The sequence below is a fragment of the Silurus aristotelis genome (assembly GCF_946808225.1).
Source record: "Silurus aristotelis genome assembly, chromosome: 9".
In the NCBI taxonomy this organism is placed as follows: Eukaryota; Metazoa; Chordata; class Actinopteri; order Siluriformes; family Siluridae; genus Silurus; species Silurus aristotelis.
In genome coordinates, this window is record NC_139582.1 from 517,501 (window position 1) to 545,470 (window position 27,970).

At 42.0% G+C, this 27,970-nt stretch overlaps 2 protein-coding genes across 4 annotated transcripts in view; one reads left to right on the forward strand and one right to left on the reverse strand.

Annotated features, from left to right (window-relative positions):
* The window catches only part of phf21aa (PHD finger protein 21Aa), a 44,137-nt gene extending 22,804 nt beyond the window's left edge, over nt 1-21,333 (forward strand). The window contains exons 6-17 of one of the 3 annotated variants that reach the window (XM_083550099.1): nt 3,013-3,183; nt 4,208-4,459; nt 6,564-7,013; nt 8,340-8,513; nt 9,505-9,556; nt 9,670-9,749; nt 11,164-11,221; nt 12,384-12,550; nt 13,496-13,571; nt 14,242-14,345; nt 14,465-15,049; nt 20,202-21,333. In XM_083550099.1, the coding sequence (XP_083406225.1) occupies nt 3,013-3,183; nt 4,208-4,459; nt 6,564-7,013; nt 8,340-8,513; nt 9,505-9,556; nt 9,670-9,749; nt 11,164-11,221; nt 12,384-12,550; nt 13,496-13,571; nt 14,242-14,345; nt 14,465-15,049; nt 20,202-20,276 (2,244 nt within the window). In that variant the 3' untranslated portion in view covers nt 20,277-21,333. Of the gene's footprint in view, nt 1-3,012; nt 3,184-4,207; nt 4,460-6,563; nt 7,014-8,339; nt 8,514-9,504; nt 9,557-9,669; nt 9,750-11,163; nt 11,222-12,280; nt 12,304-12,383; nt 12,551-13,495; nt 13,572-14,241; nt 14,346-14,464; nt 15,274-20,201 lie in introns of those variants that run through there. The other 2 variants (XM_083550101.1, XM_083550100.1) reach the window with 2 other exon arrangements.
* Nucleotides 21,334-24,903: 3,570 nt separating this feature from the next.
* Nucleotides 24,904-27,874, reverse strand: LOC310730720 (ras-related and estrogen-regulated growth inhibitor). Its single transcript, XM_083549785.1, has 7 exons — nt 27,558-27,874; nt 27,333-27,417; nt 27,091-27,147; nt 26,939-27,012; nt 25,791-25,938; nt 25,501-25,594; nt 24,904-25,154 (listed from the first exon to the last, which is right to left on the reverse strand). Exons 2-7 carry the CDS (start codon nt 27,403-27,405, stop codon nt 24,965-24,967), a joined length of 636 nt encoding a protein of 211 aa, XP_083405911.1. The 5' UTR covers nt 27,406-27,417; nt 27,558-27,874; the 3' UTR covers nt 24,904-24,964.
* Nucleotides 27,875-27,970: the final 96 nt, after the last annotated feature.

The window sequence follows — 27,970 nt, forward strand, 5'->3', positions numbered from 1 at the left end:
TCTACCACCTTTAGTGGACTTTGCTATTCTAGGAACTACTAGAAGCCCAGAGTTTTGAGATCTCAGGGAGCGTGACGGATTGTAGCGTGTTAAGAGACTGGATAGATACATGGGAGCCAAACCATTTAGTGCTTTATAAGTGAGTAGCAGTAGTTTGTAGTCTATTCGAAACTTAATAGGAAGCCAATGTAGGGACGATAAGATTGGGGTTATATGATCGTATTTTCTTGACCTAGTAAGAACTCTTGCTGCGGCATTCTGAACTAACTGAAGCTTGTTTATTAATGATGCAGGACATCCACCTAGTAATGCATTACAGTAGTCTATTCTAGAGGTCATAAACGCATGGACGAGCTTCTCTGCATCAGATATAGATAACATATTTCTTAGCTTAGAAATATTTCTAAGGTGAAAGAAGGCTGTTTTTGTAACTTGATTGATGTGATTTTTAAAAGATAAGTTGCTGTCTAAAATAACTCCCAGGTCTTTTATCGTTGAACTAGTAGTTACAGAACAACCGTCTAAATGCAGGCTGAGATGCTGGAGCTTCTGTGTACTATTTTTTGGGCCGATGAGCAAAATCTCCGTTTTATCAGAATTTAATAGCAGAAAGTTATGGGTCATCCAATCTCTTATTTCTTCAACACACTCAGTTATGCGAGCTAATTGAGCTGTATAGCCTGGTTTGGATGAAATATATAGCTGGGTATCATCAGCATAACAATGGAAGCTAATTCCATGCCTTCTAATAATATTTCCTAACGGAAGCATGTATATTGTGAAAAGCAGGGGTCCTAGAACTGACCCTTGTGGCACGCCATAATTTACTAGCATTATCCTGGATAGCTCTCCATTTAGATCTACGAAATGGTAACGATTGGACAGGTAGGATTTAAACCAGCTTAATGCCTGTCCCTGAATACCGATGTAATTCTGTAAGCGATCGAGGAGAAGATCATGATCTATAGTGTCGAACGCAGCACTAAGATCTAGTAAAACTAATAGGGAGATGTAGCCTTGGTCTGAAGCTAAAAACAGGTCGTTAGTGATTTTAACTAGAGCAGTTTCTGTGCTATGATGGGCCCTAAAACCTGACTGAAACTCTTCAAAGATATTGTTCTCCTGCAAGTGGTTACATAGCTGGGCAGCGACAATCTTTTCTAAAATCTTAGACATAAATGGGAGATTTGAAATTGGTCTGTAATTCGATAGCGATCAGCAGTAGAGTGTGTGTATGAGTGTGTGTGTGTGTGTGTGTGTGTGTATGAGTGTGTGCATGCGTGTATATGTGTATGAGTGTGTGCGTGTGTGCGTGTGTACGAGTGTGTGTGTACGAGTGTGTGTGTATGAGTGTGAGCATGTGTGTGTATATGTGTATGAGTGTGTGTGTGTATGTGTGTGTGTGTGAGTGTGAGCATGTGTGTATATGTGTATGAGTGTGTGTGTGTGTGTGTGTGTGTGTGTGTGTGTGTGTATGAGTGTGTATGTGTGTATGATTGTGTGTGTGTATGTGTATGAGTGTGTGAGTGCGTATGTGTGTGCATGTTGAGAGTGTGTGTGTGTGTGTGTGTGTGTGTGTGCGCGAATATGAGTGTGTATGAGTGTGTGTGTGTGTGTTTGACTGTGTTTACGAGTGTGTTTGTACGTACGAGTGTGTGTGTACGAGTGTGTGTGTGCGCGTGTGTGTGTATGAGAGTGTGTGTGTGTGTGTGTGTGTGTGTGTGTGTGTATGCGTATGTGTGTACGAGTGTGTGTCTGTGTGTGTCTGTGTGTGTGTGTGTGTGTGTGTGTGCGCGCGTATGTGGATGTGTATGTGTATGAGAGAGTGTGTATGTGAGAGAGTCCTGAGGATTAAAGCAACGCTGGAGGTTCCTCCTAATGGAACCCTGCCTGCTCAGTGGTTTATTAGATCTTAAAGCAGGACCCAAAGACCTAAAACAGGAAGTTCTGCTCTGCTTTTGATTTACTGCATAAGACAGTATGTGTTCACACTCTTACTTTACACACATCTCAACAACCAGAACACTTTCACTTCCCTGAGAGCTTCTGGAACATGAAACCTACCTACAGAATGATGATGTAATCCCCATGCTCCTGTTTCAGGATCTCTACTGCTGATCTGCTCTTCTGAATCCTCAACATTATTAGAGATCAGTGTAAAGATGTTGATTTGTAGATTTGGGACTCGTAGGCTGTCAAGGGGTCAGATCTATCATCCGATCCAGATCTATCATCCGATCCAGATCTATCATATGATTCAGATCTATCATCCGATCCAGATCTATCATCTGATTTAGATCTATCATCTGGATACCTGGATGTAGTAGAGGAAGCTGAATCTAAAATCACCATCACCATAGAAATAGCAGTGTGTTTTATATATGTTCAGTTTAATGGTTAAATCTGTTCATCTAATCAAGTTAATAATGAGGAACAGAAAACTGATTTCCTCAAACTTCTCCAGTCTATTTGATTTATTCTGAATCTTGAAATCATGTGACAGCAAACTGATGAGACTTCAGAAAGTCTTTATGGTCCAGCAGCAGTGTGTTGGGATTGAGTCAAAGCATTTCTAATTCAGAATATCTTACATTTGATGTCCCACATACAGCTAAACAGTTATGGGGTTAGGGGCCTTGAACAGGGGCCCCAGAGTGGCAGCTTGGTGTGGCTGGGATTTAACCTCATGACCTTCAGAGCCAAACACAAAACATAACAACTAAGCTCCCACCTCCCCACGTGTCATGGTCTCACATATTATTACAGTTTTTCTATTCTTCCTGTTTATACCACACAGGATTTTCCCTGTTTACAGAATCATTAAATACACTGGCAGCAGGAACACACACCTTTAGACCATCTGTGTTCTGGACTGCTGCAGCCGAGTGGGTGTAGGTGCAGGTGTGGAACCTCCAGGAGGAGCCCGTGGGGCCGTCATTACACTTTTCACCTTGTAGAAAACCAGCTCGTTGTGTACTCATGGTTTCTGGTGCTGCTGTGTTGTTTCTGCAGAAGAAGGTGGTGGAGCAGTTGAGGAGAGATTTGCTGGTGAAGCAGGAGTCTTCGGAGATCAGGCTCCAGACACACACACAGCTCCCTCTACAGGCCGATGTCAAAACTACCACACTGATCTCCAACCAGAACCAGAGCTCTCTCCCTCCAACTCACCTCAACACTCCACAGGTACCGTTCTTCCTCCTCCTCCTCCTCCTTCTTCTACTTCTCCTCTTCCTCCTTCTTCTCCTCCTCCTCATCTCTTCCTCCTCCTTCTTCTCCAGGCTCTATTGTATTACTAAAATGTAAATATCTTTAAAATCCTGCCTTCCTCTAAATCAGGGGTCCCCAAACTTTTGATGGACACATAATTGTTCTTTTCTTTAATGAGGGTCTGTAACAGAAAAGTCCACGTGCCGAAGTGACGTCCAGTGTTCTTGTGAAGATTTTATTATGATTTTAAATGAATTTATTTTTCCTTCTAATGCAGGAAGTAAAGATTATTATTACTGTCATAATGGCATTTTTTTATATTTATTGCTAATGAAGTTAAACATGTACTTACTTGTGCATGTGTTTGGTGGGTGAATCTAATAAATAATCAGGTTAGGTTAATACAAGTGGATTTACTGATATCGATATTGGATTCGCCGATAACCGATTAATCAGTCGTGTTTAAAATGAATCCTGGATACAGTAAAACAAACACTTGATGTAAAATAGTCCTGAACTTTATACAAATAAATAAAAAACAGTACTGAATCATGAAAATGATATTAATAGGAATATAGTCATTAATAAATATAATTATTAAACTAATAATGTATTAATAATAAATATAGCACTATCCGCGCAGCACACGTCTCACGTGTAAAAACAAAACCATTGATGTGCCTCTAGAGGGCGCTCTGTTAATGAAATGGGACCAGAAACCTGAAAAACTCTATGGTTTTTTTTTTTTTTTTTTTTTTTTTTTTTTTTATCTGTGCCTCGACCTCTATTTATAACTAAGGGACATTTAAACTTTTATTATCAAATACAGATATAATACGAGTAAAACATATATATTTACATATATTTTTCCGGGGGGAAATAGTTTGTGGACTCCTGCACATGATGAATTAATTTACAAGAAAAACGTAATCCTCGTTCTTGGTGGTAAATGCAGCAGAACTTCAGGTGTGAATGATGTAAGTGATTTATTTCCCTTTAGAACTCTGTGAGTGTGACTCCAGTCATTGCTACTAAGACGCTACCTCTGATGCTGAGAGCTGCCACGCCCACCACTCCCATCGCCATGATGCCTACGCCCACCATTGCCATGGTTACCACACTCACCAACACGCCCCGCCCCAACCTTCCAAACTCTGACCTGCAGAATTCATCGATAGGACACCAGTCAGCCAGCAAACCGGCCAATCAGGGAACAGAGCCTGTGCGCATCGTTCCCAAGAACACCATTGTTGTAAGTGAACTGTTTAAATTTCTCTCACACACACACACACACACACACACACACACACACACACACACACACACACACACACACAAAGCCCAGCTTCTTTAATGCAAGTTTGTTCCCATGGAAACCATTCCTCCTCTTGTGAGTGTAGAATACTGGAGAACTGACTTCAAAAACTCACCATTTTCATCTTTTATATTATATTATAGTAACAAATCGTACGAGTGGAAACAGTGGCAGGGTTTTTAATTAACACCAAAATCAGCAGGTGGGTTTAAAAACAGTAATCAGGTGAGAGGTCAGGTGATAAATAAACATGAGGTCAGATAAGAAAAGCAGGTCAGAAGTGTTTTGAGACACACTACAGATCCGGTCGCGCTTCAGAATTGCATGTCTGCGCTTTATTCTAACTTGCTGTCTATGATGAAATGACGCACTGTGGTCAGAACCGAACCAGTTTCACAGCTCCTGATCTACACAGGACGATGTCTTCATGTGACCCACCCTAGATCTGATAGACCTCATACAGTTCTAAACGTCCAAACTTTACAAAATTAGTTTTGATTACCGTATTTTCCGGACTATAAGCCGCTACTTTTTTCCCACGTTTTGAACCTTGCGGCTTAAACAACGAAGCGGCTTATTTATGAATTTTTCCTGGGTTTTTCCCAGTTTCACAAACTTCAAGCCAAAAATCTGCACCCCATAACATTAGACCAATGAAATTTCCGAACGGAAACGAAAAAACGCACCTCACCTGTGTTCTGAGCTGCACGGCATCGGGAGAAAAAACTTTTTTTTTAAACGCACGACGATGCCAAAAGATAAACTCCCGAGAGAAATAGTTGTGAAAGGAAGGAGGAAGACGGTGAACAAGGACTTTCTTGGTCTGCTACTGTTTAGATACAAGCCGTTGTAACGTGTTGAGTCTGGGTGAAGGGAGAGCTCGCTAACTCCAGTTACAACACAAATCATATAAGCACAGACAGGTTTCCAAAACTCGTGCTTTTTAATTTTTCTTGGCAACCACGTTACGGGTTAGTCAAAGAAACTTAGAAATGAGCATCAGAAAATAATACGGGCATATTCCTCGGTCTTGCACACACGCAGTAATACCGGAAAAATGATGTGCCAGGCTTTTCCCAAAATGCCGCTCTGCTCTTAAAGGAAGTGCAACATATTTCACCCGTTACACCGTGTAACAGACACTGTCTTTCATTAAAGCCTATGTAAAGTTCATTAGTTTCAGTGTATAGACGGCTTATAGACAGGTGCGGCTTATTTATGTTCAAAATAAAAATCTTTGTAAAATTCAGTGCTTATATATGGGTGCGCTTTATAGTCCGGAAATTACGGTAAATAAAACACGCCGGTTGCTTAACTCTTTGCAAATACACACACTGGTTATTTAATTATCTGTCAATCATGTGGAAGCAGCAGAACATCATGCAGATTGGGGTCAAGATCAAGTTCACATCAAACCTAATGCTTCTCTTTATAATGAATCTAAATGTGCTTCAAGGAGCTTCAAAACCGGATTCAGTTTTAGATCTGATTCATAAATGGTACGTTTTAGAACTTTGTGCTTGTGTGTGTGTGTGTATGTGTGTGTGTGTGTGTGTGTGTGTGTGTGTGTGTGTGTGTGTGTGTGTGTGTGTTAGTTCTCTCTCAAACTCTGGAGTTTTATTATTAATAACGATGTGATCATGTGACCCTCGTGGTTAAAATCCATTTCTCCCATAATGAACTAGTTTCAGAGACTCACTGCTTCATGGTGAAAACTTCTGCAGTCACAACTTTCATTTTTTATATTTGTAAATAATCTTACATTATAATTATAGCAATTCTTTATCCCATATCATGTGCTGTTTTCTGAGAAGGTTCCTGTTTCCTGAAAGTCCATCTCACCTCCAGAATTTAACACAACAGATGTGGAGAAGTTGAAGCACAATAACAGGGGGGTGAATACTTTTGCAAACCGGTGTATTTCATGTAGATGAAGTTGAAGTTGTACTGTGTTGTCAATCTGTGTGGTATAGCAGATGTGCTGCCTCATAACATTATAAATCTCTATTTGTCTCTATCTTCCACTAAACCTTTGGAACAGGTGATGCCCAAAACATCTGTGGCTTCAGCAGCACTGCAGCCGATCCTGGCTTCATCTCAGCAGCCTGTGCTCCTTACTGCCAAGCTCAGCTCTGCTCTGCTGCCCTCTGCAGGCCCAGTGCACCAACTCCACATCTTTAATCCCCAACCTGGCACTGCCAATGCCACGCCTGGGCCCACTAATGCCACCCAGCCGTGTCCTGGCAGTGCCCAGCCTGGCTTTAACATAATCCAGCCCTGCCCCAGCATCACCATGACGCTCAGCACCAACATCAGTCAGTTCACCACAAGCAGCACAAAGCACAACACACAGCTTCCCAGCATTCTCATCTCACCCCAGCCACCCAGCAAAGTCCACGCCGTGTCACCTGCTCCGCCCAACACCGACTCTGCAAATACAGCCAGCACACATCACAAACCCCAGGGACGAGAAACCTGCCCTAATACCCCTGTGAGTACAACAGCCACATCCCCCAAACATCCAGAACATCAACAGCTACAGCAGGCTGGAAACTTTCAGTCACATCTGTGTTACCTTTAAATCGCTGAGGTCAGAGATGTAGCTTCAAATGCAGAAGGAAGGAAGGAAGAAAAAATTTAAGAAAGAAAGAAAGAAAGAAAGAAAGAAAGAAAGAAAGAAAGAAAGAAAGAAAGAAAGAAAGAAAGAAATGAAGAAATGAAGGAAGGAAGTAATGAAGGAAGGAATGTGCTTTGTATATTTGTCACATGTACATTACCGCACAGTGATCTTTTTTCTTTGCATATTCCAGTGATGTTACGAAGTGATACACAGTGATACAGTGTCCCTGGAGCACAGAGGGTTAAGGGCCTTGCTTAGGGGCCCCAGTAGTGGCAGAAACCGGGACTTGAAACCCCGAACTACTGATCAGTAACTCAAAGCCCACGGAGCTCCTGCCACCTAAAGTCGTGCTCTGGTTCACATTTACACACCAGAGCATTAGTTTCTCTTCTCTTTTCACTATTTCAGTAAACAAAACCTGCAAAATAAAAAAAAATATCTGTAGAATGTTCACCAAAATGCAGCTTCAGTTCAGTTCAGGCTGAAATACTGAGCAGACATAAGCATTTTTACCTTAATTTATAATGAATAATAATAATAATAATAATAATAATAATACATTTGATTTAGGGGACCTTACATGCAGTTTAAACACAAACAATTAACAATAGCAATTTAACAACAATAATAAAACACTGTACAACCAGTTAGAAGCTCATATACGGCATCACGAATCACAGCCTCGAGGCGAGAAAGTAGAGACAAGGTCACTGTCGTAAACATCTAGAGAAAGTAGATTCCACAAGTAAGGAGCAGAGTAAATAAAAGCTCAAGATCCCATAGATACCAAACACGTATGAGGAAGAACTCGGGTGATGAGTATCTACAAGTTTGAGAAGGAGTTTATAATAAAAGTAGGTCAGATGAGTCGGATCCAGGATTTTAAATTCCATGCGCTGTTTAACAGGAAGCCAGTGCAGCTGTTGAAGAACAGGAGATATGTGATCCATGGTAGGAGTTCTAGTGATTATTTGTTCTTATGGAGAACACAATAATGTGTAAAATGACAAAAGTGGGAACCATAATAGCCGTGCTCCTCATTAAGATGGCCGGACGGAGGAGACTTATATCACAATGTTATTATCTTTATAACATTTCTTTCAGAAATATCCTGTTTCTCAGGATGTTTAGCAGCTACTGACACAGCAGATGTTTGATGCAGGAGGTGATGATGTTCACTTTGTCTCTCTCGTTTAGACACCTGACGCTGTGGACAGAGTGGAGACAAAAACATCAACCAGCAGTTCTGCACCTTGTCCACTTCCAGTGAAATCACCTACTTCTACAACCTCCAGTTTACACACTCCATCACACACACACACACCCATAACTACACACACTCCCACAGCCAAAAGACCAGATAACCCACTGGTAAGGGTCGCCTTCTTCCATGCACTGCTCAGTCAGTTAATATTCCGTCTATACAGATACAAGGTGGTATGTAAATCTGGCGAGTAGGGTGGGTAGGATGGGTGGAGAAGTGAGAGCACGTTGTTTCCAGCTGGAAACTCACGTGTGAAAGAGCTCAGTGATGGGGTTTGTTCTCAGCATTGTTCTCATGGAGCATCCAGTTTCCATTATAATATAGCAGACGTGCTAACACACGTGGTCAGAATAGCACAGTGCACGATTTCTTTAAGTTCAGTGCTCCCTGTGACTGTGCGTGAAGCCTTGTGCTGCCATCTGTTGGCGTGATACAAAACTAGTTTCAGAACTTTTTGTTATCACCTTGTATATAAAATACAAATAGAAATGTTATTTGTTTGTCTGATTTCTGAATGTATTGTTTCCTTTATCCAGAGTAATGTCATTTTATACAGTTGAGTAATGGAGGGTTAGGGGCCTTGCTCAAGGGCCCTGGTAGTGGCAGCTTCAGTGGTGCTGGGACCTTTACTCTAAACACGCTGAGTTTGTTTACAGCATGTAATTAAAGTAATTTAACCTGAAGAGACCCTGATTGGAAGGATGGTGGTTCAAACCCCAGCACTGCTACTGTTGGACCTCCACCCTCTCCCCTCCAGGGGGCGCCGTAACATGGCTAAGCACAGCTTCTTGTCTATTCCATCGATATATGTGAAGAAAGAATTTCACTGTGCTGTAGTGCAACATGTAGAAGCTTCTCTTGTGAATAATTTAGAATTATAAAGTTCAGCAGGATGTTGGGAGGGGGGAGGGAGCACAGCGATTATAGCATTGGATTTTGGATCAGAAGGTCATGGGTTCAAATCCCAGCACTGCCACTGCCAGGTCCTTGAGCAAGGCCCAAGTGTATAAAATGAGAGGTGTTTCAGTTGAAGCTGATGACCATGATTGAATTTATCCTCAATAAGTGATATTTTTCACCATGTTTTTGTTTTTACAGAAACTGGCCTTCATGCTGTCTCTCGGGCTCGTAACACACGACTATCTGGAGGGTGAGTGTGTGTGTGTGTGTGTGTGTGTGTGTGTTAGTTATAAGATGATACTCAGCTGATTTAGGCTCAGCGCCGGCTCATGTGCTCACCTCAACACTTTTACTGCTGTGTAGAGATTCAGAGCAAACGCCAAGAGAGGAAGAGGAGAACAACCGCTAACCCTGTGTACAGTGGAGCAGTGTTTGAGCCAGAGGTAACTAACACACACACACACACACACACACACACACACACACACACACACACACACACTCTTTGCAAATTCATGACAAATAAAAAAATCACGTAGATAAGTTTACAGCCTTCGTCATGATACTCAAAATAAAGCTCAGGTGCATCCTGGTTCCACTGATCGTCACTGAGATGTTTCTACAACCTAATTGGAGTCCACCTGTGGTAGATTCAGTTGATTGGACATGATTTGTAGACACTTCAGTCTGTAGAAGGTCCCACAGTTACAGTGCATGTCAGAGCACAAACCAGGCCATGAAGACCAAGGAATAGTCTGTAGACCTCCGAGACAGGATCATATCGAGACACATTTCTGCAGCATTGATGTGATCCCAATGATCACAGTGGCCTCCATCATCCGTAAAAGAGAGAAGTTTGGAACCACCAGGACTCTTTCTGGAGCGGAGCTGCCAGGCCAAACTGAGCGATTGGGGAGAAGTGCCTTAGTCAGAGAAGCGACCAAGAACTCAATGGTCACTCTGAAAGAGCTCCAGCTGTGGAGAGAGAAGAACCTTTCAGAAGAACAACCATCTCTGCAGCACTCCACCAATCAGGCCTGTATGGTAGAGTGGCTCTTTCACACCTCAGTAAAAGGCACATGACGGCCCACCTGAAGTTTCCCCACATGGCACCTGAAGGACTTTCGGACTATGAGAAACAAAGATTAAACTCTTTCGTCTGAATGCCAGGCATCATGTCTGGAGGAAACCAGGCACGACTCATCACCTGACCAATACCATCCCTACAGTGAAGCATGGTGGTGGCAGCATCATGCTGTGCGGATGTTTTTCAGCAGCAGGAACTGGGAGATCAGTCAGAGTCGAGAGAAAGATGAATGCAGCAATGTACAGAGACGTTCTTGATGATAACCTGCTCCAGAGCTCTCTGGACCTCAGACTGGGGCAACGGTTCATCTTCCAGCAGGACAACGACCCTCAGCACACAGCCAGATAATGAAGGAGCTTCTACAGGACTCTGTGAATGTCCTCGAGTGGCCCAGTCACAGTCCAGACTTCAACCTGATTGAACATCCCTGGAGATCTGAAAAGGGCTGTGCACCAACACTCCCATCCAACCTGGTGGTGCTTAAGAAGTTCTGGGTGGAGAAGAATAGAAGAAACTCACCAAAAATAGTTGCCAAGCTTGAAGCATCAAATTCAAAAAGACTTGAGGCTGTAACTGGTGCTGAAGGAACTTCGAAAAGAACAAAAGCTGTGAAGATTTATGTACATGTGATTTTTAAACAAACTTCTTCTACATTGTGATTATGGGCTTTTGTTCTGGGGAAAATAATGAATTAAATCCATTTTGGAATAAAGCTGTAACATCATAAAGTGTGGAACAAGAAGTTAACTGTAAGTGTGAATGTGTTTCAGCGTAAGAAAAGCACAGCATCGTACCTGAATTCTGCTCATGAAGATTACAGTAAGGAAGGTGAGTGGATCAGAACACTGTATTACACAAACACACACTAGTGGTGTAACGGTACACACAATTCACGATGCGGTTCGTACCGGTTATTAAGTCACGGTTCAGTTAAACGGTCGGGGGGGGGTGGGGGGGGGTTAGCAAAACATAAAACATAAAAAACATAAAATTATTATTATTAACATCTGTGAACATTGAGTTCACATTTTCAAAACAATTTTAAATTAAATGCCTGCTTGGTTAAAATAAAAACTCTAAATTGTCACAAATTAAATTAAATACAATTAAATAAATAAAATAAATTGTGTGTTTTACATTATTAAACAATATTAAATTTTCTAAATATAAGTTCTAATGAACAGTTCTTAATTCAACATACTTTAACTACCTTTTGTGTTTCTTAAATGCATAAAATTATTTATTTATTTATTTATTTATTAATAAATTGATTAATTTCCTGCATCTTTTATTTATTCATTCACTCCCTCAATATGTGAAATTTTCAGGATTCCTTTTAAGAGAAATTCTTTAAGCTGGATATAAAATATAAAATAATCCAAAACGTTGGCGTTGGCAGGAAGTGGCAGTGATTCAATGGCTGCACAGAACAAAATCTGAGCTTTCACACGATGGTGTTTGAGCACAGTGTGTGTTCCGTCTGTAACAAAGCACGAGGCAGAGACGAAACCAACTTAATACGTTCCTGAGGGAACTCAGACTGTAACCATGTTCTGCAGGTGAAAGGTTTGGTATGAATGTGTGTACAGTTACACACCTGATACACACTAACACGTTTATATGTGTGCAGGTTTTCCAACGTTAGGACGCAATTATACTCAGAAATGTGCTTTCAGTGGTGTGTGAACATTGATGACTTTGTAATGATTGACTTGTGTAATAGGTTTATTTACACACACACACACACACACACACACACTGATTTATTATCAGCCAGATAAAGACTGAACATAAACATGGCTGAACATAAACCTGTATAAATAAACTTCTGTTGGTTTTAATGAATTCCTGAATGACTTTTCCTTCCTGCTTCTCTTCCCACGCTAGCCAATGAGGACGGCTCTTCAGAGGTACGTCATGCTCTTCTTTCTTCTGATTTGTCTTTCCATTTTATTTTTTTCCCTTTTGTTGTCTATCTCATCTCACCCAGGTGGCCCACCCAACCCCGGCAGTGTGGTGGAGTGGGGCATCGGCCCTTTGACCCCCACCAGCCTACACCCAGCGTGTGTGGGTCCTCACTTCCCCGTCTTTCCACAATCCCTCTCATCACATCCATCCCCATCCAGTCCTCGTCTCAGCCTGAGCTCAGTGGGGGATGTAAGTAGCTACAGGAGACTACTGCACCCACCTGATACACTCCCCTGATCTCTGCAGAATCACCACTACTCCCTGAATGAAGATCTAATCTCAGGTTCTTGCCTCTGGCCTCCTCATCAGGAATCTAATCTAATCCAGCTCTATGTCCCGATTCTGAAATAGCTGCTTTGTGATCGTTGAAATCGAAATGAACGGAATGGAAATGAACTGATGGACATTTGCTCGTCTGCATCTGCCCTCATAATCTGCATTTCGCCCACATGTGTAGAATGTATAATCCTCAATAATCATCTCAAACTCATATTGTTGACCTTTTATAGATTAGTCAGATGAATCCTCCTGGGCATCTCCACCAGAAGGTGCTAGCTCAGTGGTTAAGATGAACAGAAGATTGTAAGTTCAAATCCCAGCACCAAAAAGCTGCCACTGCTGGGCCCCTGAGCAAGGCCCTTAACCCTCAACTGCTCAGGTGGATATAAATGAGGTTATTGTAAATTGATTAGCAGGAAGATTTCTGTGTTCTGTGTGATGAAGGTTGTGCACCTCATGCAGAAAGCATTAAATGCCTCCCTGAGCCTTTTACCCCAAAACCTCTGCTCCATTTCCCCTTTATATAAAATGTAGATTCTTGGTCAAGTCGTGGTGAACAGGGTTTTGCTAGTTCTTGGAGATTGACACGTGTAAAGGCTGAATAGTTTAGAGCACGTTCAGTGGAGTCGATGCTCTTCTGTGTTTCACAGAAAGTTCACACTCTTCATTATAATGTCCTCTGTTCTCAATCTGCATTTTTCAATGTTGCATTTTTTCTCATCCACTTCTTTTATGTCTTTTTGTTTTTTCCTGCACTAAGTCTGCTGTAGTGTGTGTGTGTGTGTGTGTGTGTGTGTGTGTGTGTGTGTGTGTGTGTGTGTTGAATGGCAATATTAATTTTCTCATAACTTCCAGATGTTGAAGAAGGATGAAGTGATAGAATGGCCTGGAACGCTTGCTATAGTTCACTCCTACATTTCCTACAAAGCAGGTAACAGGTTTGAGTCCTGTACCAGAGACACATTTCACCTTCAGGAAACACCGCAATCAGTATTACACAAAAATACACAAACAGCAGTCGTCTCCCCTCTGCCCCATTCTGGAGCCACTGATGAGTGTGATTTTAACTCTTAAACATCACCTGAGGGGACATTATTTATTAAATGCTTCATTTCTGCACCATGTCTGGAATTACAGCTGGTCAGTGGATGTCTTTTTCATGAGAACATTGAGCATAAATAAACAAGCAGGTTTAATTGAACAGAAAATTTTTATAGAAGGATTGATGTAGACGTGGCCTGCGCCTGTGGAGTTTCTGCTTCCATCTGCTAGATAAGTGTGTAGATATCATCACTGGGGTGTGGATGAACAATCCGTTCCAAAAGAAGACAAAAACGACGCTCTCTTGCGTCTTCTTTTATGATACCTATAGTTATGTTTTTGATATAATCGTAAATATTATAGGTTTTGGGTTCAGGTGTTTACTGAAGTAGATCTTTCCTGTATGGGACATTTTTTAAACTGATTTGTTGAAGGACTGATGATTAAATTTGGTCCTGTTTCAGGAGGATTTTTTTTTTTTTTCAGGTTTTTTGTTCATTATTAACAGTAACTGTTACTGATTCAGATTTGTGTCATGACTTCTGTCTTTTGTCTCACAGAAAGAGAACAGGAGAAGCAAAGGCTAGAGAAATGGAGCTCTGAGCTGCAGCAGGAGAGAGATGAGCTGGAGCTTAAAGCTAAAGAACTGAATGATTCCATCACGGTGAGATCATGTCTCATTCATTTGCTCTGCCCCAAGCTTTCCATTCATAACGATTCATTACGGCAAAATGTCTCGAGATCGTGGTCAGAACTTTCATCAAGTTTTCTTGCCTCCGTCAGATATGTACTGAGAGCAGGAATGGAGTTCTGGCACGGCAGAAGGAAATGGAGGCTTCGATAGAGAAGGTGAAGGATCTAGTACGTCTTATAAGGGGCATCCAACTGCCCTGTCTGCCCCAGTTCCTGGCCATGAGCATTACCAACGGAAACCCAGGCATTATACTGACCCAGCAACCCATCAGCACTCCCAGCTTGGAGGAACCCCAACACCCCAACAGGAAGAACAGCACAAGCTTGAGTAGTCTCTCTGATCTCAGAGATACCTCAGACCTTCACCACAATCCCATAATCACCAACAGCAGCATCTCCAGCGCTGAGAAAAATGAGGACGCCAGCGAAACGAAGAACACTTCCATCAGCCGACATGCTCCTGTCACAAACACCTCTCTGACTCTCAGCAATACACACAGCCAGAACACCATGTGTGCCAGCTCGAACGGGACTCTGGAGCCCGACGATGGATACGAGGAGAGCGAAAACCAAAACCGTGATCAAGGCTGCACAGGAGACATCAATAAAAACAGCATCAGGGACCTCAGAGGAAGTGTGGAGCCTCCGTTGCCTACAGTAATGCCCATTGCAGAGGTAGTACAAGGTATAGAGTAGAATCTGATTACAGCGTGGCGTGCGCCCCCTTCTGCCCCTTACACCTCCGATCAAAAAGTGTCCTGAGTTGGCGTTTAATGTTTTTCTGTTTCAGTGTTGTCGTATCTGTAAGAATCCACAGTGCCATGAGCAGGATTAAAACGTTCTGAAGTACCAGCACCTGAAAAAAAAAAAAAAAAGATGAAAACACAAATAATAATCAATAATAATTTAAAGAAATTAATGAAGAGTTATCAGAGTATAAGATATCACACCAACGTGTGCCTGCTATAGATGCCATTGCACCTCTGGGTTGGAAAGCTTATGGAGCAACTGAGCGAAGGCTTTTCCCGACATCAGCGTCAGGACACGAGTAGGCATGTGCCGATCATCTACACTATAATAAATATATATGAATATATTAAACACACACTCGTAGGCAATAATATGATTATTATGCCTGTTTTTTGGGCATCATAATGTTAACGTTGTTTTGAAGGCATCAGCATGTTTAAGGAATATTCCTGGATTGTTACTCGTCCCAGAAGCTCTGGGTGTAAAACAGGAAGACTCCCTGCACATCTCAGCAGTGGGTTCCTTAGATTTTAGTGAATTGTTTGTAAAATAAATGCACAAGAACATTAAAGTTACGAATACGTGTGAGCTCTGCAGGAACACGTGTAATTATTATGTCATGGAATATTGTGGAACCAGGATCAAACTTTTCCATATTTCAGTATGATGAGTGTATCATCAGCACATGTCTATTTCTGCTCCTGTTGCTGATCAAACCAAGGAATAAGAGAGATTGAGTGATAGAATCGGTCCAGTCCAGGGGTAGGGCTTTTATTTCCCCCTCTGGGCTCCAAAGCAGAACAGCTACGAGAAGAACATGAATGATAATTTATAAGCAGGTCTTCCAGGTGTTCAGAAAGCTACACACCTATTAGATGTATGTTTTATTTCTGAGGTCCATTTGCAGGAGTTCTGTAAGTATATTTTTTAATTGTTGTCTTTTCACTGGAATAAATGACTCAGCTGTTTTTTGTTTTGTTTGGCCAGAGGGACATGTATTTTACTTTACGCTGATTTAAATAGATGTATGAATAATAGCGTTGTATTTGTGTAGCATCAGTATTGAATTCAGACCCAGCCTATTACTAGTGATCAGAATGGTGTGTGTGTGTGTGTGTGTGTGTGTGTGTGTGTGTGTGTGTGTGTGTGTGTGTGTGTGTGTGTGTGTGTGTGTGTGTGTGAGAGAGGGAGAGAGTGTTGAGGCGGTCAGTGAGATTGGTGTTGGATTTGAAACACACCTTTACAGCAGGATGTGAATTGGAAAGCTCCATCTCTTTCCCAGGTTTTTACATGTATATATGAAACATCTGCTCATAGAGAGACTCTAAATTCACACTTTACAATGATGTGGTGGGTTTCCTTCTGTAGAGGACCACAGGGCTCACAGCAGCTCAGCACTGAGGGAGGGTCATTAGAGAAGTGTTTCTAAAGGTTAGTCAGAGAGGGGTCATTAGATTAGTTAGAGAAGGGTCATTAAGGGGGGGTTATAAAGAGGGTTTATAAGTGGAGGGTTATAAGGAGGGGTTATAAGTGGAGGGTTATAAGGAGGGGTTATAAGTGGAGGGTAATAAGTGGAGGGTAATAAGTGGAGGGGTTATAAGTGGAGAGTTATAAGTGGAGGGTTATAAGGAGGGGTTATAAGTGGAGGGTTATAAGGAGGGGTTATAAGTGGAGGGTTATAAGGAAGGGTTATAAGTGGAGGGTTATAAGGAGGGGTTATAAGTGGAGGGTAATAAGTGGAGGGGTTATAAGTGGAGGGTTATAAGTGGAGGGTTATAAGTGGAGGGTAATAAGTGGAGGGTAATAAGTGGAGGGGTTATAAGTGGAGGGGTTATAAGTGGAGGGTTATAAGTGGAGGGTTATAAGGAGGGGTTATAAGTGGAGGGGTTATAAGGAGGGGTTATAAGTGGAGGGTAATAAGTGGAGGGGTTATAAGTGGAGGGGTTATAAGTGGAGAGTTATAAGGAGGGGTTATAAGTGGAGGGTTATAAGTGGAGGGTTATAAGGAGGGGTTATAAGTGGAGGGTAATAAGTGGAGGGTAATAAGTGGAGGGGTTATAAGTGGAGGGGTTATAAGTGGAGGGTAATAAGTGGAGGGTAATAAGTGGAGGGGTTATAAGTGGAGGGTTATAAGTGGAGGGTTATAAGGAGGGGTTATAAGTGGAGGGGTTATAAGTGGAGGGGTTATAAGTGGAGGGGTTATAAGTGGAGGGGTTATAAGTGGAGGGGTTATAAGTGGAGGGGTTATAAGTGGAGGGTTATAAGGAAGGGTTATAAGTGGAGGGTTATAAGGAAGGGTTATAAGTGGAGAGTTATAAGGAGGGGTTATAAGTGGAGGGTTATAAGGAAGGGTTATAAGTGGAGGGTTATAAGGAAGGGTTATAAGTGGAGGGGTTATAAGTGGAGAGTTATAAGGAGGGGTTATAAGTGGAGGGTTATAAGGAAGGGTTATAAGTGGAGGGTTATAAGGAGGGGTTATAAGTGGAGGGTAATAAGTGGAGGGTAATAAGTGAAGGGGTTATAAGTGGAGGGTTATAAGTGGAGGGTTATAAGGAGGGGTTATAAGTGGAGGGTTATAAGTGGAGGGGTTATAAGGAGGGGTTATAAGTGAAGGGTTATAAGGGGGGGTTATAAGTGGAGGGTTATAAGTGGAGGGTTATAAGGAGGGGTTATAAGGAAGGGTTATAAGTGGAGGGTTATAAGGAGGGGTTATAAGTGGAGGGTTATAAGGAGGGGTTACAAGGAGGGGTTATAAGTGGAGGGTTATAATTGAAGGGTTATGTGGAGGGTATTAAGTGGAGGGGTTATAAGTGGAGGGTTATAAGTGAAGGGTTATAAGGAGGGGTTATAAGTGGAGGGTTATAAGGAGGGGTTATAAGTGGAGGGTAATAAGTGGAGGGGTTATAAGGAGGGGTTATAAGTGGAGGGTAATAAGTGGAGGGGTTATAAGTGGAGGGGTTATAAGTGGAGAGTTATAAGGAGGGGTTATAAGTGGAGGGTTATAAGGAAGGGTTATAAGTGGAGGGTTATAAGGAGGGGTTATAAGTGGAGGGTAATAAGTGGAGGGTAATAAGTGGAGGGGTTATAAGTGGAGGGTTATAAGTGGAGGGTTATAAGGAGGGGTTATAAGTGGAGGGGTTATAAGTGGAGGGTTATAAGTGGAGGGGTTATAAGGAGGGGTTATAAGTGGAGGGTTATAAGGGGGGGTTATAAGTGGAGGGTTATAAGTGGAGGGTTATAAGGAGGGGTTATAAGGAAGGGTTATAAGTGGAGGGTTATAAGGAGGGGTTATAAGTGGAGGGTTATAAGGAGGGGTTACAAGGAGGGGTTATAAGTGGAGGGTTATAATTGAAGGGTTATGTGGAGGGTATTAAGTGGAGGGGTTATAAGTGGAGGGTTATAAGTGAAGGGTTATAAGGAGGGGTTATAAGTGGAGGGTTATAAGGAGGGGTTATAAGTGGAGGGTAATAAGTGGAGGGGTTATAAGGAGGGGTTATAAGTGGAGGGTTATAAGGAGGGGTTATAAGTGGAGGGTTATAAGTGGAGGGTAATAAGTGGAGGGGTTATAAGTAGGGGTTATAAGTGGAGGGTTATAAGGAGGGGTTATAAGTGGAGGGTTATAAGGAAGGGTTATAAGTGGAGGGTTATAAGGAGGGGTTATAAGTGGAGGGTTATAAGGAGGGGTTACAAGGAGGGGTTATAAGTGGAGGGTTATAAGTGAAGGGTTATGTGGAGGGTAATAAGTGGAGGGTAATAAGTGGAGGGGTTATAAGGAGGGGTTATAAGTGGAGGGTTATAAGGAGGGGTTATAAGTGGAGGGTTATAAGGAGGGGTTATAAGTGGAGGGTTATAAGGAGGGGTTATAAGTGGAGGGTTATAAGGAGGGGTTATAAGTGGAGGGTTATAAGTGGACGGTTATAAGTGGAGGGTTATAAGGAGGGGTTATAAGGAGGGGTTATAAGTGGAGGGTTATAAGTGGAGGGTTATAAGGAGGGGTTATAAGTGGAGGGTTATAAGAAGGGGTTATAAGTGGAGGGGTTATAAGTGAAGGGTTATAAGGAGGGTAATAAGTGGAGGGGTTATAAGTGGAGGGGTTATAGGTGGAGGGTAATAAGGAGGGGTTATAAGTGGAGGGGTAATAAGGAGGGGTTATAAGTGGAGGGTTATAAGGAGGGGTTATAAGTGGAGGGGTTATAAGTGAAGGGTTATAAGGAGGGTAATAAGTGGAGGGGTTATAAGTGGAGGGGTTATAAGTGGAGGGGTTATAAGTGGAGGGTTATAAGGAGGGGTTATAAGTGGAGGGTTATAAGGAGGGGTTATAAGTGGAGGGGTTATAAGTGAAGGGTTATAAGGAGGGTAATAAGTGGAGGGGTTATAAGTGGAGGGGTTATAAGTGGAGGGTAATAAGGAGGGGTTATAAGTGGAGGGTAATAAGGAGGGGTTATAAGTGGAGGGTTATAAGGAGGGGTTATAAGTGGAGGGTTATAAGGAGGGGTTATAAGTGAAGGGTTATAAGGAGGGGTTATAAGTGAAGGGTTATAAGGAGGGGTTATAAGTGGAGGGGTTATAAGGAGGGGTTATAAGTGGAGGGTTATAAGGAGGGGTTATAAGTGGAGGGTTATAAGGAGGGGTTATAAGTGGAGGGTTATAAGGAGGGGTTATAAGTGGAGGGGTTATAAGAAGGGGTTATAAGTGGAGGGTTATAAGGAGGGGTTATAAGGAGGGGTTATAAGTGGAGGGTTATAAGGAGGGGTTATAAGTGGAGGGTTATAAGGAGGGGTTATAAGTGGAGGGGTTATAAGGAGGGGTTATAAGTGGAGGGTTATAAGGAGGGGTTATAAGTGGAGGGTTATAAGGAGGGGTTATAAGTGGAGGGTTAAAAGGAGGGGTTATAAGTGGAGGCTTATAAGGAGGGGTTATAAGTGGAGGGTTATAAGGAGGGGTTATAAGTGGAGGTTGGTGCAGCACCTGAAGCTCTGTGGTTCCTCACAGTCGGTTTATGCACATTTTTATGAAATGTTTTATTTGTGAAAAGATGCTGATGTAGCATTCTAAAGGGCTTTTCTCTTTTCTATAGTTTGTTAGACGAGGTGTTGACCTTCCACATGGCAGCACTGTTAACATGATTCAGAGCAAAAGCACAGGAGTGTGAGGTAGTGAGCACAGGAGCATGCGTCCAACAGCACTCCACTCATCCACCGCCATATCGTATTAAAGAGCGACTGATCACACACATGCTGCATTTCTCTCATATCTCTCAAAGCCGAGAAATACAGACGCGAGTGTCACACCGTTATAAATACGTGTGTGTGTGTGTGTGTGTGTGTCTGTGTGTGTGTTTTATACAAGCAGAAATCATGATGAAGCACAACCGCTGATGCAGAGATGCACATTACTAATATAAATGTGATGCAGGTTTGTGTACATATAAATAATACTGGTTGTGTCCTTGTATCAGCTCTGTGTGTGTGTGTGTGTGTGTGTGTGTGTGTGTGTGTGTGTTACTGCTCAGGCGATCATCACGTCTGGTCTGTAGTAGAGTATTAAAGCGGTTGCCTTAACGTGCTCTGGGTTCTTGGTTGACGTGACGTGACGTCTCCGTGCAGGAACGTTTGTGGGATATAACATTTGATGGCGTTTTTTCTTCTGCTCTGTGTTGCACTGCGTCACATTTGAGTTGTGTGTTTCTGCTTCTTTTTTCGCCCAGTGCCTGATTTCACTTTGGTTTACACGATCAGTCATTTTCATGACCATGTTCTTGCACTTGTGATTTAATTTTTTATTTGATTTCTGCAGTTGGATGAAATCAGCTACACTGTAGGCGTGTTCCTCACGTGTAGAGCCCTGTGAGAGACTGAACGTTGTGTGGATGAGTTGTGTTGCAGGTGATGTTTAGATACAGATGTGTGTGAGTTTGCTGGAGTGGGACCTACAGGACAGGAAGTTGGTGGGCAGCTTTGTGTACACAATAAGGGGATGGGGGGTGGGGGGTGGGTAAAAACAAACACATAAATAAATAAAGCTGTTGAGGGTCTGCAGCTGTGAGTTGTGAGCATTGATGTGCGTTTTTATACCGAGAAGTGTTTCTTTATTTCTAAATGTCAGATTTAATAACTGTATGTTTTAGGATTTAATAAAGAAATTCAATTGGATAAATATGATGGTCAGATTCTGGCCCTTGGGGCAGGATGGGGCGGGACGGGGGCAGGATGGGGTGGGCGCAGGGCGGGATGGGGGCAGGGTGGGGCGGAGTGGGATGGGATGGGCCGGGACAGGGATAGGATGGGGCGGGGCGGGATGGGGCAGGGCGGGCCGTGGTGGGGCAGGACAGGGGCAGTTTTTCACTGATGAAACTGATCATTTCGTGTTTGGATGTTTAAAGCTGTATTGTCTGAAAGTGTGGAAAGTCTCTGCATATACATTACATACACTAGAGATTACGTGTTTTTGTCATTTTGTTGCTCTCTAAAGTGTTTAAAAATTCATAAATCTATTTAAGAAATGTGAAACTACTGAAAAGGTGGATTCTGAGGCAGTGCGTTACGCTCGGCTCGTCGCGTCTCGACTCGAGATCCTCGTTCACGTTTTCGCTCGACACGTACTCGCACGCCTTCCTGTTAGCATTACCTCATTAAAGGGCCTCTCTCTCACCTGTACCAGTTCAGGAATGCAGTCAAATAAGAAGGATTGCACACAAACACCACAAATTCACAGCGGTGCACATCGCGTTCCAAAACACACACACACACACACACACACACACACACACACACACACACCATAAAGTGTTACATCAATTTGCGGTTTAATCGGATGAAGTGAAAGTGTTAAATATTTTTTCAGAATGGTTTATGATGTGATGAATTACTTTTTTACAATTTGTATGTTTCCTGGTCTTTGTTGGTCTTTGTTGGATTTTGTTGGTCTTTGTTGGATTTTTTGTCGTTTGGTGCTGCCTGATATTCGTTTCATTCATAGACTTCATGGTTTTTCTTCATGTAAGTTATTTACTGCACATTTACGCATCTTTCTTCATGTTGAAGGAGATGGGCATTTAAGGAGCATTTGATCAATTTGTATTTATTAATTTTTACCATTTTTGCTAATTAAAACCATAAAGTCAATCACTGTTTCATTTTGTCTGTTCCTGCTCCAGGTTTTGCTCCAGTTTATTACTGGCATGTGCACAAGAGCGAAGAGCTTCATGACACACACTTTCAGACCTGACCGACACATCGTCTGTTCATAGCCCTGTTTTACACAACACACACTATTACACAACACATTTATGGGATTTGACACACACCCTCATCTAGAGAGAACTTCAGGGTGAAGGGCCTTACTCAGGGGCCCAGGAACTGCAGCTTGGAGGTGCAGAGATTTGAACTCCTTATTTTAACTACTTCCAATAAACTAATACAACATGAGTGGTGTAGTTTTACTCTGAGGAATAAAAAAATAAGATGAAACCCACCTTGGGAACTTCTACCTCCTGTATGCAAGACTATAATTATAATGAAGCCTTTAGCCAGAGTGACTTACAGTGATCTTATTGGGGGAGAGGTCAGGGCCTTGCTCAGGGGCCCAGCAGGGGGCGCTGGGTGGTGCTGGGGTTTGAATTCAAGCTTCTGATTGGTATATTATTATTATGATTATTTATTAATTAATTATAATATATCAGGGGTGTAAATGAATGAATCATAAATGCTCTTGTTGCTGTAATTGAGTATTTTTTCCTCAGGGTTTGTACTTTATTAAGTTTAAAAACTGTGTACTTTTACTTGAGTATATTTGTTGTGCTGCACTTTTTTTCCCTCAACCTGCTGTCGCTACTTCATGTTTCTTTTTTCCTCTTAACTGTGATTGGTTAAGGAGAATAATCATTACCTGATTCCTGTCCAATCAAATCGCGCATAGAAAACTTGCATTAGACTTCGAGACACCTGACGCCAATTTAGTTTAATCGTGGAGGAAGAGGAGGAGGAGGAAGAGGAGGAAGTGTGATGGATGTTTTAACATGCCACAGCTCAAATGGAGCACTTCAGCATCTTTGGTCACACCTAAAGATGTTTTGTGTAATCACACGACTTCACCTGCCTGGACCAGTGGAAATCTCAGCTCCAAGACTTCTTGCTCTAATTTGGAAAAACATATGGAGGTAAGTTTTGAACATCTGTTTAGTATCATAGCAAATATGTTAAATGATATAATACAAATTACAATCAATATAGTGAGAAGGCAGAAATGCACTGTTACTGGGAAAGTGTGTGTAGAGGGTTTATTAATGTGATTTTATGTGAATTGGGAATTCACCATTATTTGGCAACCAAAACCAGAGGTGGCAAAAGTCCACACATCCTTTACTTTAGTAGAAGTGCAGATACTGATGATTTAAAAATAAAGTTCTGATTTATACTTTTTTACTCCAGTGAAAGTAAAGAAGTTTTGTCTCTGACATGTTCTTCAGTAAAAAACATTTATTATTCTACCTGTTTTAGTGTCACACTGGAAACTGAACCTCACATCATATTAATATTAGAGCTGTTCATCAAATTAAATATTTAATCACAACTTAATCACACATTTATGGTTTTAAAGACGTAAATCATCAGGACACCAAACGGAACCTTTATGTTTCCACCCGGACAGTTAATGAGGTGACACCGGAGAAACTGCACCTCTTCCAGTGCAGAAGCTTTTCTCATAATCAGACTGATTTCTGGTCTGTAATGGTTTTATGGATTTATGGTATAAATCATAGCGATTACAGAATCAGAGGTTTATGTAAAAGACATGTCGAGTTTTCTACACATATATTTATTGTGTCTGTGAGGTAAATATTCACTGAGATTCAGGTTGTTTTATTGATGTTTGTGAAGAGAGATAACATGGCAGAGAGCGCCCCCTGTTGGTTTACTGTATTTTACAAACAGTTTTGTTGTTATTAAAAGTGAATATAAATAAAATTAGACATTTTACAGATTTGAATGATGAATTGTTTTTATCTGTACGATCAATAAAGACAGTAATTTAAGTTTGTTTCTCCATTATGAGGGAAAAACCCACAAAACACCACCCAGAGGGTAAATTGTGTGAATCATGGTGGATTTGAGACTCGGTGCAGAAATAAAACAAATGTTTACTGATGAAAGTTTATTTATTTATTTTATATCTAAGTAAAGAAAGGAGATTGTGAATAAATGTTTGTTGTGCTGAAGGTTTTAATTTCGCCTCTTTTATATTTAGTTATTTATGTATGTATTTATATTTTTTATAAAAATGGTAAAACAGAAATGTGCTGAATTGATATCGTGTTAATAAAATTTAGTGCAGTTTAAAAGAATCTGCATTTAAATTTTGACAGCCTTAAAATATTAATATAAAATAATTTCTAATGTTCTCTAATGAATGAATCCAGACTGAAGATCCACCATGTAGAACACAAACAGAGTAAAGATGATGATGATGATGATCAGGAATGTCTCTGTTCTCATCACTGACTCCCTCTGTCTCATTCACGTTAACCCCAGACTTCTTACTGCTTCTGCTCTGCTCATTGTGAGCTTCAGAAACTAGTCTACGTCTGTGGTGTGAGAGAGACAGGAGATGATCCACCAGTGGATTGAAAAAGCTGCACAATGAGAAGAATCATGTTTAAAGGAAACCAGGAGACACTTTAATGACCTTCAGTTTCTAAGGAGATGTTCCACCACAAAGATCACGTCAGTGGTGGTCCAGAGTCTTTCCCGTTCCTTCAGGGTTGTGGTTTTGAGTTCCTCCTGAAAATCTACACTGGCAGTGATTTGGTCTTCTGAAGATCCAGGCAGCTTCTTCGTTGTATCACCACTGCATGGTTTTGCTGCGTGTGAGTTTATTCCTGAGTGCGTGGCGCATCTGCAGCACACGTGAGCGCTTGTCCACGGCTAAAACGTGCCGAAGAAACTCCGCCTGCACCTCGCGGATCAGCTGACTGAACGCTGCTTCCACCGCCGAGGAGCTCTCTGCGACGGAGAGCTCAAAAAAACTACACCTGGTACATCATCATAAATCATCATCATCATCATAATACATTTATATAAAAGATCTGAATTCAATCCAGAATCACACCCTAAAACCCCACCCACCCAACACCCTAAAACCACACCCACCCTCCACCCTAAACCACACCCACCTCACACCCTAAAACCACACCCCCTTACAACCACTCCCACACAACAGCTCCGCCCACACATATATACCCTGAGAGCTAGTTTTCAGTTCCACACAGGAACAATGTGATATTTGAAGAAAAATGTGCTATTAGACTTTCAGTACAGGGAAATCTTACACACACACACACACACACACACCTTGATTTCTCTGTGAGATTTACACACCTCAGGTCTCTGGCCAGCGCTCGTCCCTCCTCTGTCTTCACAGTACGTCCATTCTCCATATCATTCTTATTCCCTACAATCACTGTGGGGATTCCTAAAACACACACACACACAGTTAAATGTTACACAGATATATACAGCTGGTCTGAAGCTTAAGAAATTATTAACCTTTGGGAAAAAATAACTCGCTCAGAAACCTCACATCAGCGACTCGGACGCAGTGAGTCTGATCTGAGATCAGTCTGAGACATCAGCGAATCGGATGTAGTGAGTCTGATCTAAGATCTTACCAAGGTTTTGTCTGATGTGATCGATGAGTCTCTTGAGGCGAGGGACGGCTTCAAAGCTGCTGCGATCCGTCACAGAGTAAACAATCAGAAAACCATCACCCCATTTAATAACATTCTCAAGAGGAGTGACAGCAGGTCCAACACACTCCTGAACACACACACACACACACACACACACACACACACACACACACAGAGTTGAGTGATGGTGGTCTAATCTATAGTAAAGTATAAGGTTTGGGGTGAACGCTGTAGGTGGCAGGTGGACCTGATCAAACCCAGGATCTGTTGGATGGAGATCTGAAAGCTAGTGTTGGCATGGAGAAGCTGGTGTTGGATCTGTGATGATCTCAGATGTTGAGATTTTATGAGTTGCTCAGTAGCTCCTAGTTTTATAACCATAATGACTGTAAAAGATCATCAGTCATAATCACACACTCCAGTGCTCATGTTAGTTCTCACTCTCCAGTGTTCTGTAGTGTTTAAAGACTATAATCACACTCTTGATGTCACCCAGATGAGGATGAGGTTCTGCTTTTGAGTCTGGTTCCTCTCAAGGTTTTTGCCTCATAACATCTAAGGGAGTTTTTCCTTCACCACAGTCTCCATGCTGCTCATCAGTGATAAACACACACCATTCACCTTCACTGTTACATTCTGTAAAGCTGCTTTGAGACGACGTTTCAAAAGTGTAATTATAATGTGATTATAGTGTAATTAGGAAGTTAGGAAGTTTTCTCTCTGGCTCGAAGGACCATATAAGGATTCTCACTATCTGGTATACGCTGATTGGTGGATTGTACTCGTCCCAGCGCGTCAGTAAAAACACGATACAGGATTCAGAACACTCTACTTTACTGAGTATAGAATTGATTGTATATGAGGTGATTCTTGCTGTCTTCTGCTAGCTGCTGTTCGGTGGGTTGCGTGATGCAGAATGCATGCTGCTGCTCCGTGTTCTGGCCTTTTATACTCTTGGTGGAGGACGGTACGCTGTGATGTCACGGGTAGCTTGTCATTGCTTGGTAAACTGTATATCTGCCTCTAGTGGTGAAGCTTGGAAATACAACTAAATAGGAATCCTTTCTTACAGTAATTAATCCCTGTGTAACATGTTTTTGTGTGGATCAGAAGATGTGAGTTTGGACCTTATTAACAGTGTCTAAGATCTCCAGGTCGATCAGCTCCTTGTCCACGGTCTTGCGGCAGCGATACGTCACCTCTGAGAGAAAAGCGCAGAACAAAACGGTCAGGCAATTAAAAACATGGTGCAAAGGGAATGTGTGTGTGTTTTTTTTACCCTTTTTATGGTCATACTCCCCAATAAAGCGCATGGTGATGAATCTCACACACAGAGCTGGATTTTAAACAGAAGGAGTGTGAAAGAAACACAGCACAGCGAGATGAAGGAGTGATAAAGTGATGGAGAGATAAAGAAGTGATGGAGACAGAAAAGGAAGAGATCTCAGGGTGATGTTATATTAATATTAGTAATAATTCATGATTAATAAGTCATTAGTTTCTCCATGTGTTTTTCTTTACCTGTCTTCCCACAGTTTTCTCGTCCCAGCAGCACCAACCTCACCCTCGCCATCTTCCTCTGTGTCTCTGTCATTCTCTTCTCAGGCTGGGGAACATCATCACCATCGTCATCACCATAATCATCACCATCATCACAATCATTATAACATCCTCATCCTTATCTAACCACACACACACACACGCACACACAACACAGACACACACAATACAACACCCATCTCCTACCGTTTCTCCTCTACCCTCCTTCTGCCTACAGGACTGTGTTCACTCGTTCTCCCTCGAGCTCCTCCTTCTCTATCCCTCCTTCCCAGACTGTAGTGGACTCTGAGTCTCCTCCTGCAGGACTTTCTGTGCTGCTCTGATTAATGAAGCTCTGGATTTATGGCCTCTGATGGCAGGAACGTTCTGGGTGTCTGATCTCATTACCTGCTGCTAAAATTACTGCATTTTAATCATCAATATGCCAGAAAAAGTCCCACTTTTACATCCGTTTTAGTTTCTGTGGGAGACGAGACTTCTTCAGGCTTCATCACTGACTGGAGGACACTTCAGCAAACCACCATGTGTGTACAGACTGTATGTATGGTCAAATGTTTGTGGACATCTGACCATAAGATTATGAACTTTTTGAACATGCC

Bases quoted from the DNA above. Each gene is read 5' to 3' on its own strand.
- LOC310730720 (XM_083549785.1), bottom strand. From the start codon at position 27,405: ATGACAGAGACACAGAGGAAGATGGCGAGGGTGAGGTTGGTGCTGCTG. The intron at 27,148-27,332 runs GTAAAGAAAAAC...TTTAAAATCCAG, and splicing joins AGAAAACTGTGGGAAGACAG to CTCTGTGTGTGAGATTCATC. The intron at 27,013-27,090 runs GTAAAAAAAACA...CTTTTCTCTCAG, and splicing joins GGAGTATGACCATAAAAAGG to AGGTGACGTATCGCTGCCGC.